This window comes from Diabrotica undecimpunctata, chromosome 7 (genome assembly GCF_040954645.1).
Source record: "Diabrotica undecimpunctata isolate CICGRU chromosome 7, icDiaUnde3, whole genome shotgun sequence".
In the NCBI taxonomy this organism is placed as follows: Eukaryota; Metazoa; Arthropoda; class Insecta; order Coleoptera; family Chrysomelidae; genus Diabrotica; species Diabrotica undecimpunctata.
This window is the reverse complement of record NC_092809.1, coordinates 91,400,893-91,414,398: the sequence shown is the minus strand read 5'-3', so window position 1 is coordinate 91,414,398 and position 13,506 is coordinate 91,400,893. Positions and strand designations below refer to the sequence as shown.

The following is a 13,506-nucleotide window of genomic DNA, read 5'->3' as shown; positions in this document are numbered from 1 at the left end:
TATCTTCGATCAAAAGTAAAGCTCGATTATGTATCTCCTCATTCATCTCAATATCGTGATTTCTGGAACTGACACGACTTTGATGTAAAATATCTTCTGACATACTATCCTTGTATTTGTGCCACAGGTTACATGGGTTTGATGGAAAATTCTTGGATGAAGCATTCCAAGTATAATAACATTAATAACGTGGCATCTACGAGTAAAGCAAAGTTCGTGCAAACTGATCGCTTTGGCAGATTGCAAAAAAACTGGTCAATGTAGTTGCTGGAGGTGTTTCAGCACGTTGCGTAGCATTCGAAGCCGTGAAATATACTCGTTGACCATTCTCCAGATGCACCGCCAAATGTATAACAGTAGGATAACGTTCGTGAATTGAAAATGCAAATATACGCCAAATCGCTTCATTACAGTTCACATAACGACCAACTTGATAGCGTGAAATTTCATCGTTGGTATTTGAGGATTGCAATCCAAAAACCGCCATATGCCTTTCGTGACATATTTGCAAATATATTTTATGGACTTAACTGAATTGCAGTATTCAACGTTGCAATGTGTCTTGAACGTTTTAGAAATAAGTGGCGAATATGGAACAATCCAACTGTTGTCGACAACGAAATCTATTCTTTTCACTTTCGTTGTGACAGTTCGACCGTCGTCATCTGGTGATCGACGCCGATACAGCGGATACCCATCGTTGCCAGTGACAGTCTCCGCCGTTAATTTCCGTGGATATCGTTTAGAGCACTTTCCATCGACCATGCAAGGTGATTGGGGATTGATGGCACCACACGGTCCATGAATCATATTAGTAGTAACAACATCATGTAGGTCTGGATCGACTTCATGTTTAGGAATCTCGGCACATATGATATCATCTATTTGGTCAGGCTGAATTCTTTCCACTAACCAAATAAGAATGTGTGCGTGCGGCAGGCCTCGCTTTTGCCATTCGATTGAATACATCCAGCATCGAGTATCTCCAAAGACGCGTTGTCTAACAATAAAGTTCATCAGGGACCGAATTTTTTGCCTGAATATACGTGCTGTGATGTCGTGTCTATCATTTGATGTTTGTCCGGGAAGCAACAATTGAGTAATTTCTATCCATTTTGGATTGCAGGTAAAAGTAATAAAGAGATCTGGCCGGCCGTAATGACGAACATGTCATTGCATCTTGTGCATATTCATGCATATGACGTGGGCTACCAATGTACTTCGCCGGCAGAATAGTTAATCGACCAATATTAGCTGCATTTCCTTCAGTACTAACTGCATCTCGTAAATGGATGTACTCCTCAGAACGCAGTTTGGCTTGGTTCAACCTAATAAATGTTAAACGTTCCGTTTCTATTTTTACATACATGTCAACGCAATACTGCTGAAACAATCGACGAAACCGCAGCAAATAGTTGTCAGCATTTTGACGAATCATCAAACGATATGCATAATAATTCATTGAGCTAACTTTCTTTGTAGTTTCTTCACCTGAAATTAAAAATTTGATAATTAACCATTTCAAAGACAAATAATACAGACATTAACCATTATTAAGATACTGATACTTTACCATTCAATGGATTTATCATTTTAATATTAAAATAATATCCATCTTCTCCTTGCCAAAACATCAGTGGGTATTGCAATGCGTCATATGATCGATGAGTTTCAGATATTTGTTGCAGTTGCCCAGTATCGCGACGTGTAAGCACAATATTGCGTTTTTCCAATTGTTCACCAACAATAAGGATGGCAACTTCGTCCACTGTTGGAGCATTAAATGTGCGTTCGTGTGTTCCAGATGGTAGTTTATCTGCTTTGATGACAACTTTATAGTCATCATTTGGCATGCGCTCTAAAGCACTCTTAAACAACCTGACCAACGCATGATGTTTATGAAGCAGACACTGCAAGTCTTGAATAATTGCTCGATTCATTCCTGCATTGATCCCTAGGCGTCGATCAAGTTGTTCTTCCATGTTGCCCATGAAATATATTTGTAAAAATTTATTCTGTGTATCTTTGAAAGGTAGTAATAATCCAATTCGATGGTGAATCTGTCCTTGTATCTACAAAATAAAAACCAGACAGTATTAACTGGGTTATAAACACTTTTTCTGTGGGAGAGTAGAGTTCAGTATTAGCAAATATAATACATACCAATAGATAAAGTAGGTTATTCTTTAACTACATTCTATGTAAGTACAAAAATAAATACCTTAAATGTCGGATTAAATCCTCCTTCTTCGATAATGTCTGCCCCAAATGACGTCATTTGGAAACAACTATTGTATTTTCGAGTATTTGCAAGAAAGTGGCGTGATTCTTGTGTTTCGCCACAAAGCAATGAATACAATGGCTCATGTGGCGGAGTCAACACTGGCAATTTCACTTTACCATTAAGGCATTAAGGCAGCATAATCCAGGCGTTTCTCCGGAAAACTTTAATGCACCACAATACTCGCAAACAGCGTCCATTTGCCAAATGCAAACGCTAGGATGCAAGCTGTAATCATTGCTGCAATCGTATCGAAACGCTGCTCGATTCAAATCAGCTAAATATCTTGTTCTGCGTCGTAAATTATCTATTTGTTGCCTTCTATTGTTCGCTCGACGATTCTGCATTGCCAACCGAGCTGTTTCACGGGCTGCTTTACTTTGCTCTCGTGATTGAGAAGCACGAAGTCGAGCCATACTATCGCGGCGCTGTTCACGTGCAATTTCTTGTTCTTCTTCACTCCTTTCATTTGCAGTATTTTGTATTCTTCTTGCATTACGGCTTTGTCGGGAAAGATTCGATCGTCTTGGTCGCGGCATTATTAATTAAACTTCACTTCACTTCAATTACGGCTTTGTCGGGAAAGATTCGATCGTCTTGGTCGCGGCATTATTAATTAAACTTCACTTCACTTCAATCCACTTGTTAATTATTTATTTAATAGAAATAGTTTTAATATTGATTTCTTACAAATATCAAATTGTCATCCATACGTCATTACATAGCTGTTATTTTACGTCAATTACATAGCTGTCATTTGCGTTTTGTTATTCCAAGTCTGATTCTTTTTTGTTATACCACGTTTTATAGTGACTGACGTTTCATGTCAAGTCACACGGGAACACTGTCGAACGGGATAAAAAGTATCCTATGTCCATCTCCTGGCTCTAAGCTACCTCCCTACCAATTTTCAGCCAAATCTGTTCTGCCGTTCTTGAGTTATAAGTGGTGTAACTAACACGACTTTCTTTTATATATATAGATTATCAATAAGATACGACTCAAGAAACATTATTCCAGTTTTACTACCTATTTGATTACTAGGCAGGTCCGTATTATTTTTAAACACATTTTCCGTGTTAAAATCAAAAATGGAACCTAATATTCAGAGTCTCTCTAACATACCACAAGTATCGCAATTACAGACAAATACCAATAAAACCTATTCATCAGCAGCTTCTGCACAATTTCGCTCAAAACACCAAGCAATTGTCTTCAGCGCTTTAGAAAATACTCGACTGCAATATTACTTAATTCCTTTGGGTAACCTAATTCATCCCAAAAATATTATATTTTCCTCCCGACTATCCAATAATCGGATTTGCATGTACCTTGCAAACAAAAAAATTGTGGACGAATTCATGCAAAACCATGGACACATACAAATCCAGAACAATATTATACGAGCTAGAAGATTAATCTCACCAGCGGAATGTATTGTTTTTTCGAACGTATGTCCAACAATACCACACAGTCTGTTGATTAGTTGATTATCTGCAAAGTATTGGACTTAATATGGTCTCTCCTGTCACTTTTCTAAAAATCAGTTCCACCCTTCCCGAATATAATCATATTTTAAGTTTCAGAAGACAGATATACGTCAGTCCCCATAATATCTCCTTACCCGACTCATTCTTATATCAACAAACTATGGCCTGTTATAACTGCAAAAAGTCTGGGCATATCGCCACCAACTGTCCCGATAAACTAGAATCAACAACAAATTTAATTGATTCTAATAACAGTCAATCTACTACTCCTTTCTCCCCTGACATCATGCCCCAACCTGCATCAACATCCATATCAAACGAACAAATTTCCGTCCAAGAAAAATTAGCAAATAATCTGAGCAATCCTAACGGTCAAGAAGAAGGTAACACCATGGAAAGCTGCAAAGTAATCAATATCTCAATAACTCATACAAAAAAATCATTTGCTGTATCTACATCCAAACCTAGAGTCAAGAAAGTTAAAAGCAACGAGGAGCATACATGCATAAAATCAACAAAATCGTATGACCTTGAACCTGCCAAAGATTTTATCCAAAATCATTTACCCATATTTGTTCTCAATTTTGACCAATTAAATCTACTTCTAAGCAATGTTATCGGCGTGCAAGATCCTTCTAACATAATTCAAGAGTTTATTTCTGACCTTTTGGGATTAGTTCATATGTTAACTAAAGTTCATCCGCAATTAAATGATAGATAAACCAAACGTTATATCACCTTCTTGAAAGAAAATCCTCCGACACTTGGGTAACGACATCTCTGAATCCGAGGGCGAGTCATCCCAGGTTAACCCGTAAACTCATATTTTTCGTATATAATACAATTCACTAAACTACTGCAATGGAATATAGATGGATTTTTCCATCGACTTCCAACCTTACAAAAACTTATTTCTGAATTCTCTACCGAAATAATATGTCTTCAAGAAACAAATTTAAACCCCCAAAAAAACTATAATTCCAAATATTTTAACATTTTTAGAAAAGATAGAGGACATGACACTAATTTCTCTTCAGGTGGTGTTATGACACTTGTCAAAAAATCTTTGGTTGCAAATGTTTTTCCTGTCAATAGTAACATTGAAACTATAGTTATAGAGATCACCGCTCCCGTTCCAATTTTTATTTGTAACATTTACCTTCCATCTAGTTCTTCTAAAGATTTAAAAAGTCCTATCGAACAGATACCCTCTCCTCGAATCATCGTAGGTGATTTTAACGGTTATAACTTTATTTGGGGCTCTAAGCGTACTGATCACAGAGGAAAACTTTTAAAAAAGGTAATGCAGGATCTTCAATTAAATTTTCTAAATGATGGTTCACCTACAAGATTTAACATCTGCACTGGAGAATCCTCCGTGATAGATTTAAGCTTCTGTGATCCAGGTCTTGCTCCGCGTCTCTCTTGGAATGTTCTCGAGTATACTTATGGTAGCGATCATCACCCTATTACCATTGAGAATCTCTCAGGTCAGCCTTGCCCAATATCCTTCTTGCCCAGATGGAATATAAATTCGGCTAAGTGGATCGATTTTGAAAATTATATAGATAAGGCTTTGGAGAGTCTTATACTGAATGATAATATAAACGATTCTTTAGGTACTTTAGGAATTCGGAGTGTAACGAAGCAGTACGTGCCAGCAAAAGAGCTTTTAATATATTTAAGAAGCATAAAACACTCGAAAATAAAATTAACTACAAAAAAATGAAAGCTAGAGCTCAACGTTTAATAAATCAAACAAAAAAATCCAGTTGGGCCCAATATGTCTCTAGCATTAACATCTCCACTCCTGTAAGAGAAGTATGGAAGAAAATACGTAAAATTTCTGGTATAAAGGAGTCATCCCCAATATCTAGTCTCAAAATAGGTAATCAAATTGTCACCTCTCCTCTTGAAATTGTTAATACATTAGCTAAAACCTATAGAGAACTGTCTTGCAATGAAAATTTTGACCCTGTATTTCTGGAAAATAAACTAGAGGCCAAAAGGTCTAACCTCTATTTAGAAAACCATAACATTCCATTAAACGCTCCACCTACGTTACAAGAACTAAACAACTTACTGAACGATCTAAAAGAAACAAGTCCTGGGCCTGACGATATCCCAACTATTTTCTTAAAACACCTACCCTCTTCCGCTAAAAATTACATGCTTCAATTATTTAACTTCATTTAGCAGCGACACCAGTACCCATTTGTTTGGTCAAAATCTATCAATCTCCCATTTCTCAAAAGCCAAAAATCTCGTCTAGACCCCAATTCCTATAGACCGATAAGTCTGACTTGTGCAATGGGCAAGCTACTAGAAAAAATTATTAACTCAAGGCTGATTTGGCATCTAGAAAACTCGAACTTACTTATAAACGAACAAAATGGTTTCCGACAAAATCGGTCCGGAATAGACAACATATTAGACCTGGAAAGTGATATTCACGAATCTCTAGCAACAGAACAGCATTGTATCGCAGTATTTTTTGACTTAAGAAAAGCATTTAATACATGTTGGAGATTCAACATTTTAAAAAAGTTACAGTCATGGAACATTCGTGGAAATTACCTTCATTTTATTAAGAACTTTCTAGAAAACAGATCTTTTCGTGTAAGAGTTAACCACTACTATTCCGAAATGCAGGAGGAAAAAAACGGTATCCCTCAAGGCTCAATTATTAGTCCTACACTTTTCTTAATTGCTATTAATGACATAATCAAAAACCCCAAAAAACCTTTAAAAGCACGTTTATATGCAGATGACTTGGTGGTTTACGTAAAAGGCAAAGATATTAATTTAACTTCAACAATTTTGCAAATTTTCTTACAAAAACTCGAAAAGTGGTCTCGCGATACTGGTTTTCAATTCTCGGTTACAAAAACCGTTGGTATGGTATTCTCAAAAAAAGAACTTCTCAAATAATTCCAATCTCAAGTTTTTCAATACATCGCTATCCTTCAAATCATGTGTAAAATTCTTAGGTATGAGATTTTGACTTGTCATAAGAAACTTAACCTAATGAGAACACTGTCAAATAGATACTGGGGCTCTCATCTCTCTACCTTACTTACAATCTATAGAACTCTAATTAGATCAAAAATTGAATATGGATCAATCGCTTACGCCTCTGCTTCCCCCACATTATTAAAACAACTAGACTCTATTCACAACACAGCACTTTCTTGGCGCATTTCGAACGTCACCGGTGGAAAGTTTATATTCTGAAAGTGGAGAGCCTTCATTATATCATCGCCGAATTTCCTTAACACTTTCACACGCAACGTCAATAGCCTCAAATATAAACAAACCTCTATTTAATAATATGTTCACTAATAAATATATAAATCTCTTTACCAATAGTACCAAACATAAGCCTTACTATGAGCGAGTACGGTGTTACCTAAGATGTCTTAATATAGAATTCCCAATTACCTTTCCAATCAATATTAAAAGCCCCTCTCCTTGGAAAATTAATACCCCAAATTTAAATACTTGTCTAACCCAATACAACAAACATATTAACTTTTACGCAGAGATTAAGAATAATCTTGATCTAATTCTCCGTCAGCATTACGAACATTGCTACAAAATCTTTACAGATGCATCTAAGTGTGATAAAGGAGTAGGTGCTGCATTCGTTACTCCAAGCGATACATATCAATTTCGTCTTCCGACCTTCTTTTCGATTTTCTCCGCTGAGCTCTATGCAATGTTTAAAGCTATCATGCATATAAATTCTAATAACATTCCTAACTCTGTTATCTTAAGTGACTCACTAAGCGCCCTTCAAACTCTTAAACAGATCTATCCTAAAGGTCCCCTTGAGAAACTGATAAAACTAGAACTCATGAAGGCTCAAGAAAATTCTAGGAGTATCAGATTTATATGGATTCCATCCCACATTGGCATTGCTGGCAACGAAAGTGCGGACCAGTGCGCGAGTGAAATGGCTAAATGTGCCGATGTAGAAAAAGCCGAGAATCGAAATACCGCGAGTGATATAAAATCTTTTATAAAAAATCGAGTTTTGTGCAAGTGGCAAAACAAATGGCAATCTTCTCAAACATCACTGAAGCAAATTAAAAATGACGTTACATCTTGGCAACCCTCAACCAGGAACAGAAGAGAACAATTGGTGATAACTAGATTACGAATTGGACACACGAGACTTACTCACTCATATTTACTGCCCAAAAGTGATCCACCTATTTGTGAAACATGTAATGTACAAATAACCGTTAACCATTTATTAATTGAAGGCCATAGATTTGCCAATTTTCATCTTACATTTAACATACCTAACAGTTTAAGTAATTTATTAGGCACTAATTTTTCAGTTAGTAATATTGTAAATTTCTTAAAATCTATAGGAATATTTTATAAACTCTAATTTTGTAATTCTGTAGCCGCCGCTAATAACCATTATGGTGGATGCGGCTGTAATTTCTAAATAATAAAAAAAACTACGAAACATTGTTTCAAAAATGATATAAAACCAAATTAAAACTGAATTATTCTTCCTACGTGCATAATTTTAAACACCATATTATAATGGAATATGGATAGACTATCCCATCGCTCACTTGTGCTTAAAATCATTTAATCACATTTAGTTATACATAATTATATGCACATAACATAAACAGATTACCTTCTTATTTTTTTTTTTTATAATAAAATGAATCACAAATGTAAAATTTAATTTTTATTACAGTAAATTTTGGCTTAATCCCATATAATATTTAACTTAAACATGTCACAAGAAAACTGTTTCAGAACACATTTAATCAAGAATATTACCTAGAAATAACAAGCCTGGAAGAACCTAACCCATGCCAATATGTATTCACCAACACAATTTAAATGTTTTTGTAAAGGTAGAAACACCAATTCGCTATTGGATACTTGTAAAAAAATAAATACACCACGAACCTTTTCCACAGTTAGGAAAACCAAGGCCAAAAACGGGTTTAAAAAATGAATTCCATAACAAAATGTATTATATATATATATATATATATATATATATATATATATATATATATATATATATATATATATATATATATATATATATGGTAATAACTACAAAACTAAAAGCTGTAAAAATAATTAAACAATGGTATATATAGTCTCTCCATATATCGTCACACATTGGATGATCCAGGGACGTAACTCCTCCGCCCTTAGAAAGAAGCCTATGCTTGGCGTGTGTCTCTTTACACAATAAATCCTTGGGTTTCTTCTTTTTCTTCTTTCTTCTTGTCTTCTTTGTCGCACAGTTTTACAATATTTAGTTAAATTATATGAAATTAAAATGAAAATTATTACATATTATATACAAATTGTCCAAAAACTTGTTCCTTCAAAAAAAATGAATCAATGTCTTTCAAATCAGATTTTTGTGTTTCTAACTTTTCTAAAACATCTTTAGTCTTTCTAAGACTATTTGTATTGAGGTTTATTGGTGAAATATTTGAACTTTCATTTTTAAAAATATTGATTAAAGGAATAACTTTTAGAATATTAATATTTTTTTCCTTCTTTGTGATAACTGCGGGAATTAAATCCATTTGCCACACTACTTATTGTTGATCTTAATATTTCTTTGACGGTAATGCGACGTCATACTACATTGGTCATTTTAATACTAAATATGTTATTAGTTATTATACATTTTTTTACCCTTTTTTATGTTAGTTTAGTTTAGTCTAGTTTTAGTTAAAGTTTTTTTCTTTACTTTATTATTAATATTAATCAATTAAAAATCTTTTAAATTTTACTTTCAATATCTAACATGCAGTTTATATTACACTTTTTTAAACCATGGTAACTATTACGTCATTACGTTATTTTGAAACCAATATGACAAATTAAAACTTCTCGTTTTAAGCTATGCTGTTTTAGAGCATTTGAAAATCATTTAATAACGCTGGATGCCGGCGTCTCACACGTTAATACACATATTTTGAGGTACCGGCATCTCACACGAAAGCCAAGGTGGTAATTTTTTTTTGTTTTTTACATTAGCAAGGAATAAGCAGTACCACTTATTAGTTTTTCAGTGTGATGTAGCAAATTTCTGTACTCGAATACATATATAAATGTAGGCATAAATGAAAGAGCTTCTGATTAAGGTATTTACAGAAAATGTGATCTTAACAAAGTAGTTAAGCAAAATTTATTTAAATTTCCTAATAATAAACCTTTTTTATTAAGAAATACACAAGTGCCATTTATTTTTGTTGGCGATGTAGCATTTCCTCTATCTACACACATACATAATGAAATTTTATCAATTAAGAAATATGACTCGACAAGAACGTGTTTTTGACTACAGACTTTTGAAATACTTTCCAATCGATTTCGTGTTCTCTTAAATAGTAAACCAGAGAAACTGAAAATTTTAATTCTAGCCTATTGTACACTGCACAGCTTCTTGAGACATAATTTAAAGAGAAAATATACTGGTGTCAAACCTATAAGAGATATTAATAGAAAATATGCGTTAGTTTGTGCTGTAAGTATAGAAGGTGGCAATCGGCCTAAAAAATTTGACCGTTGTCATAAGAGAAGAACTTGAAGAGTATGTTAATGGAGTTGGTAGTGTTTCTTGTCAAGATAATATATGCTTATGTATGATAGAGGCTAACTCCTATAAAGTTAAATTTCACAAATCATATATTTATAGTTTTAACTTAAATCTGACAAATAAATACTTATTAAAAAAATAAATTTTTTATTTGTATTAAAAAAAACATATTTTTTCACAAGACTATGATAATAAACACAGTTTAATTTTTTTCCTTTATTTTTAATAATTATGTGCTATTTCCGAGAAAAGTACAGAAATATCGAAATATTCAATAATATAAAAAGCTACACTACTTCTTGCTTTATATATATATATATATATATATATATATATATATATATATATATATATATATATATATATATATATTTATATATATATATATATATATATATATATATATATTTATATATATATATATATATATATAATATATATATATATATATATATATATATATATATATATATATATATATATATATATACCGGGTGGTCCAAAAGCCGATCTCTCGGCTATATATCAGAAACTATTTATGTTATAACTTTAGGAGAAATAAATCCTTAGTAAAAGTGGCCAAGAGAAATCGCTGGAAATAACTTTCAAGTTTCTGGGTTAACCGCTAGGGGACGTAACCTGTGAAGAAAACTTTGAAAACCAGTTTTTTGGGAAATATGCCCAATTATACCAAGTGTTAAATAAGTAAACTAGAAAGAGGCCTAAATTCTGCACAAAGCTATTCAAGTACTTTTTTACTGTTTCAAATTAAGGGTGGGGGAGAGTGGGAAAGTATTTGTGGATAAATACCTATAACTTTGGTTTGGATCAACCGATTTTAACGAAATTAGTGTCATTAGAAAGAGTGTGGATGAATTAATTTAAATCTACTATAAAATAATTGTATTTAGTTTTAATTGTCATAGGTAGAGGGTACTTTCGAATAGAAAAAACTAAAATTTGTTTTTCTTCAAAATGTTTAACGGAAACATCTACTTATTGTAAATTATAATTAAACTAAATTAAATGGTAACAAAATGGTGCAAATCGCATGTTAATAGCTTTTGTCGAACTCAAGATATGAATAAAAACGCATAAACATAAGTAAGTATAGTATTGACTCACCCTGTATTATAAATTAAATTAAAAAATGATGAGGTATGACCAAAAATAATTCAATCAATGTCCTTGCTTTAAATCAACAGAATCCACATATACGTAGTCGGCAAATCTCTATAGAATTAAACATACCCAAAACTACTGTTCTAAGGATTTTAAAATATCACAGGTTGGTTTTTCATATTATAAAGTGAACGTTTAGGTCAGAAAATTGGAATTACCTTTAAACTTTAGATTCAACTGTTATTTTAATATTTCGATAAAAACGGCAACACGGCGCTTTTATCCTTTTATTCGTTTCTTCAAAATACTTATACACGACTTATTTTGTGAGACAATTATATAGTGGTTTGTTTTTCACCAATATTTGTTGTTCTGTTTTTTAGACTGCATCCTTATCATGTAGTTCTCCACCAAGCTTTACATGAGAGAGATTTTGGTGCAAGGCTGGATTATTGCAATTGGATGTTAGGTCTGCTAGAAGAAGAACCGCATATCATGTCAAAGATTTTGTGGACAGACGAGGCTGCGTTTAATAGTGCGGGTGGTGTTAATCTGCATAATATGCATTATTGGGCTGAAGAAAATCCGCACTGGATACATGAGGTGCAGGTTCAAGGTAGATGGAGTCTTAATGTTTGGTGTGGTATAGTTGATGGAAAGATCGTATGTCCATATTTCTTTGATAGAACTTTAAATGGCGAAACATATTTGGATTTTCTGGAAAAGCAGTTGCCTGTTTTATTGGAACATATTTCCTTATAAACAAGAAGATATATGATATTACAACATGACAGGTGTCCTGCGCACTTGGCGCAAATGGATTGGAAGGCGAAGTATATTTTGATGACCAGCTAGATCTCCAGACTTAACATGTCTGGACTTTTATCTGTAGGGAAGATTGAAGGACTTAGTGTACCAAACTCGACCAACCACGCGAGACGACATGAAACAGCGCATTATAAACGCAATAAATATTATATTAACAGCTGAGATTGAAGCAGCTGTTATGTCTACTCGCGAAAGATTACATCTTTGTGTGGACAACGATGGAAAACAATTTGAACATTTAATTGGACATTAAGTTTTAGTGATCAAGATATTTGTATAATCTTTCACATATTTAATTTTAGATTATAATAAAGGGTGAATCAATACTATACTTACTTATGTTTATGCGTTTTTATTCATATCTCGAGTTCGACAAAAGCTATCAACATGCGGTTTGCGCCATTTTGTTACGAATTTAATCTTGTTTGATTATAATTTACAATAAATAGGTGTTTCCATTAAACATTTTGAGGAAAAACAAATTTTAATTTTTTCTATTCGAAAGTACCCTCTACCCATGACAAATAAACCAAATGCAATTGTTTTATAGTACATTTAAATTAAATCATCTGCACTCTTTCTAATTACACTAATTTTGTTAAAATCGGTTAATCCAAACCAAAGTTATAGGTATTTATCCACAAATACTTTCCCACTCTCCCCTACCGTTTATTTGAAAAAATAAAAAAAAAGCAGTTGAACAACTTTGTGCGGAATTTAGGCCTTTTTCTAGTTTACTTATTTACCACTTGGTATAATTGGGCATATTTCACAAAAAACTGGTTTTCAAATTTTTCCTCACAGGTTACGCCCCCTAGCGGTTAACCCAGAAACTTAAAAGTTTTTCCAGCGATTTCTCTCGGCCACTTTTACTAAGGAATTTTTTCTCCTAAAGTTATAACATGAATAGTTTCTGATATACTGATTCTGATTCTGATTTCTTATTGTACCACCCGGTATATATATATATATATATATATATATATATATATATATATATATATATATATATATATATATATATATATATATATATATAAACTAAGGAACACTAAGACTCAGTTAAATTTTAATTTTAATTTAATTAAAATTTAACGGATTATAAATAAATTGTTGGAAGTGCATCTCATGATCTTTCTAGTTCTCTACATAACAATTTTAATGTTTTTTACTTAAGTTTTTTA

General features: G+C 32.9%; 1 protein-coding gene across 1 annotated transcript; it reads right to left on the bottom strand.

Moving 5' to 3' along the window:
• Positions 1–414: 414 nt before the first annotated feature.
• LOC140446540 (uncharacterized) lies at positions 415–1,017 on the bottom strand. The gene has a single exon (XM_072539105.1). It carries the CDS (start codon positions 1,015–1,017, stop codon positions 415–417), a length of 603 nt encoding a protein of 200 aa, XP_072395206.1.
• Between the last annotated feature and the right edge of the window lie 12,489 nt (positions 1,018–13,506).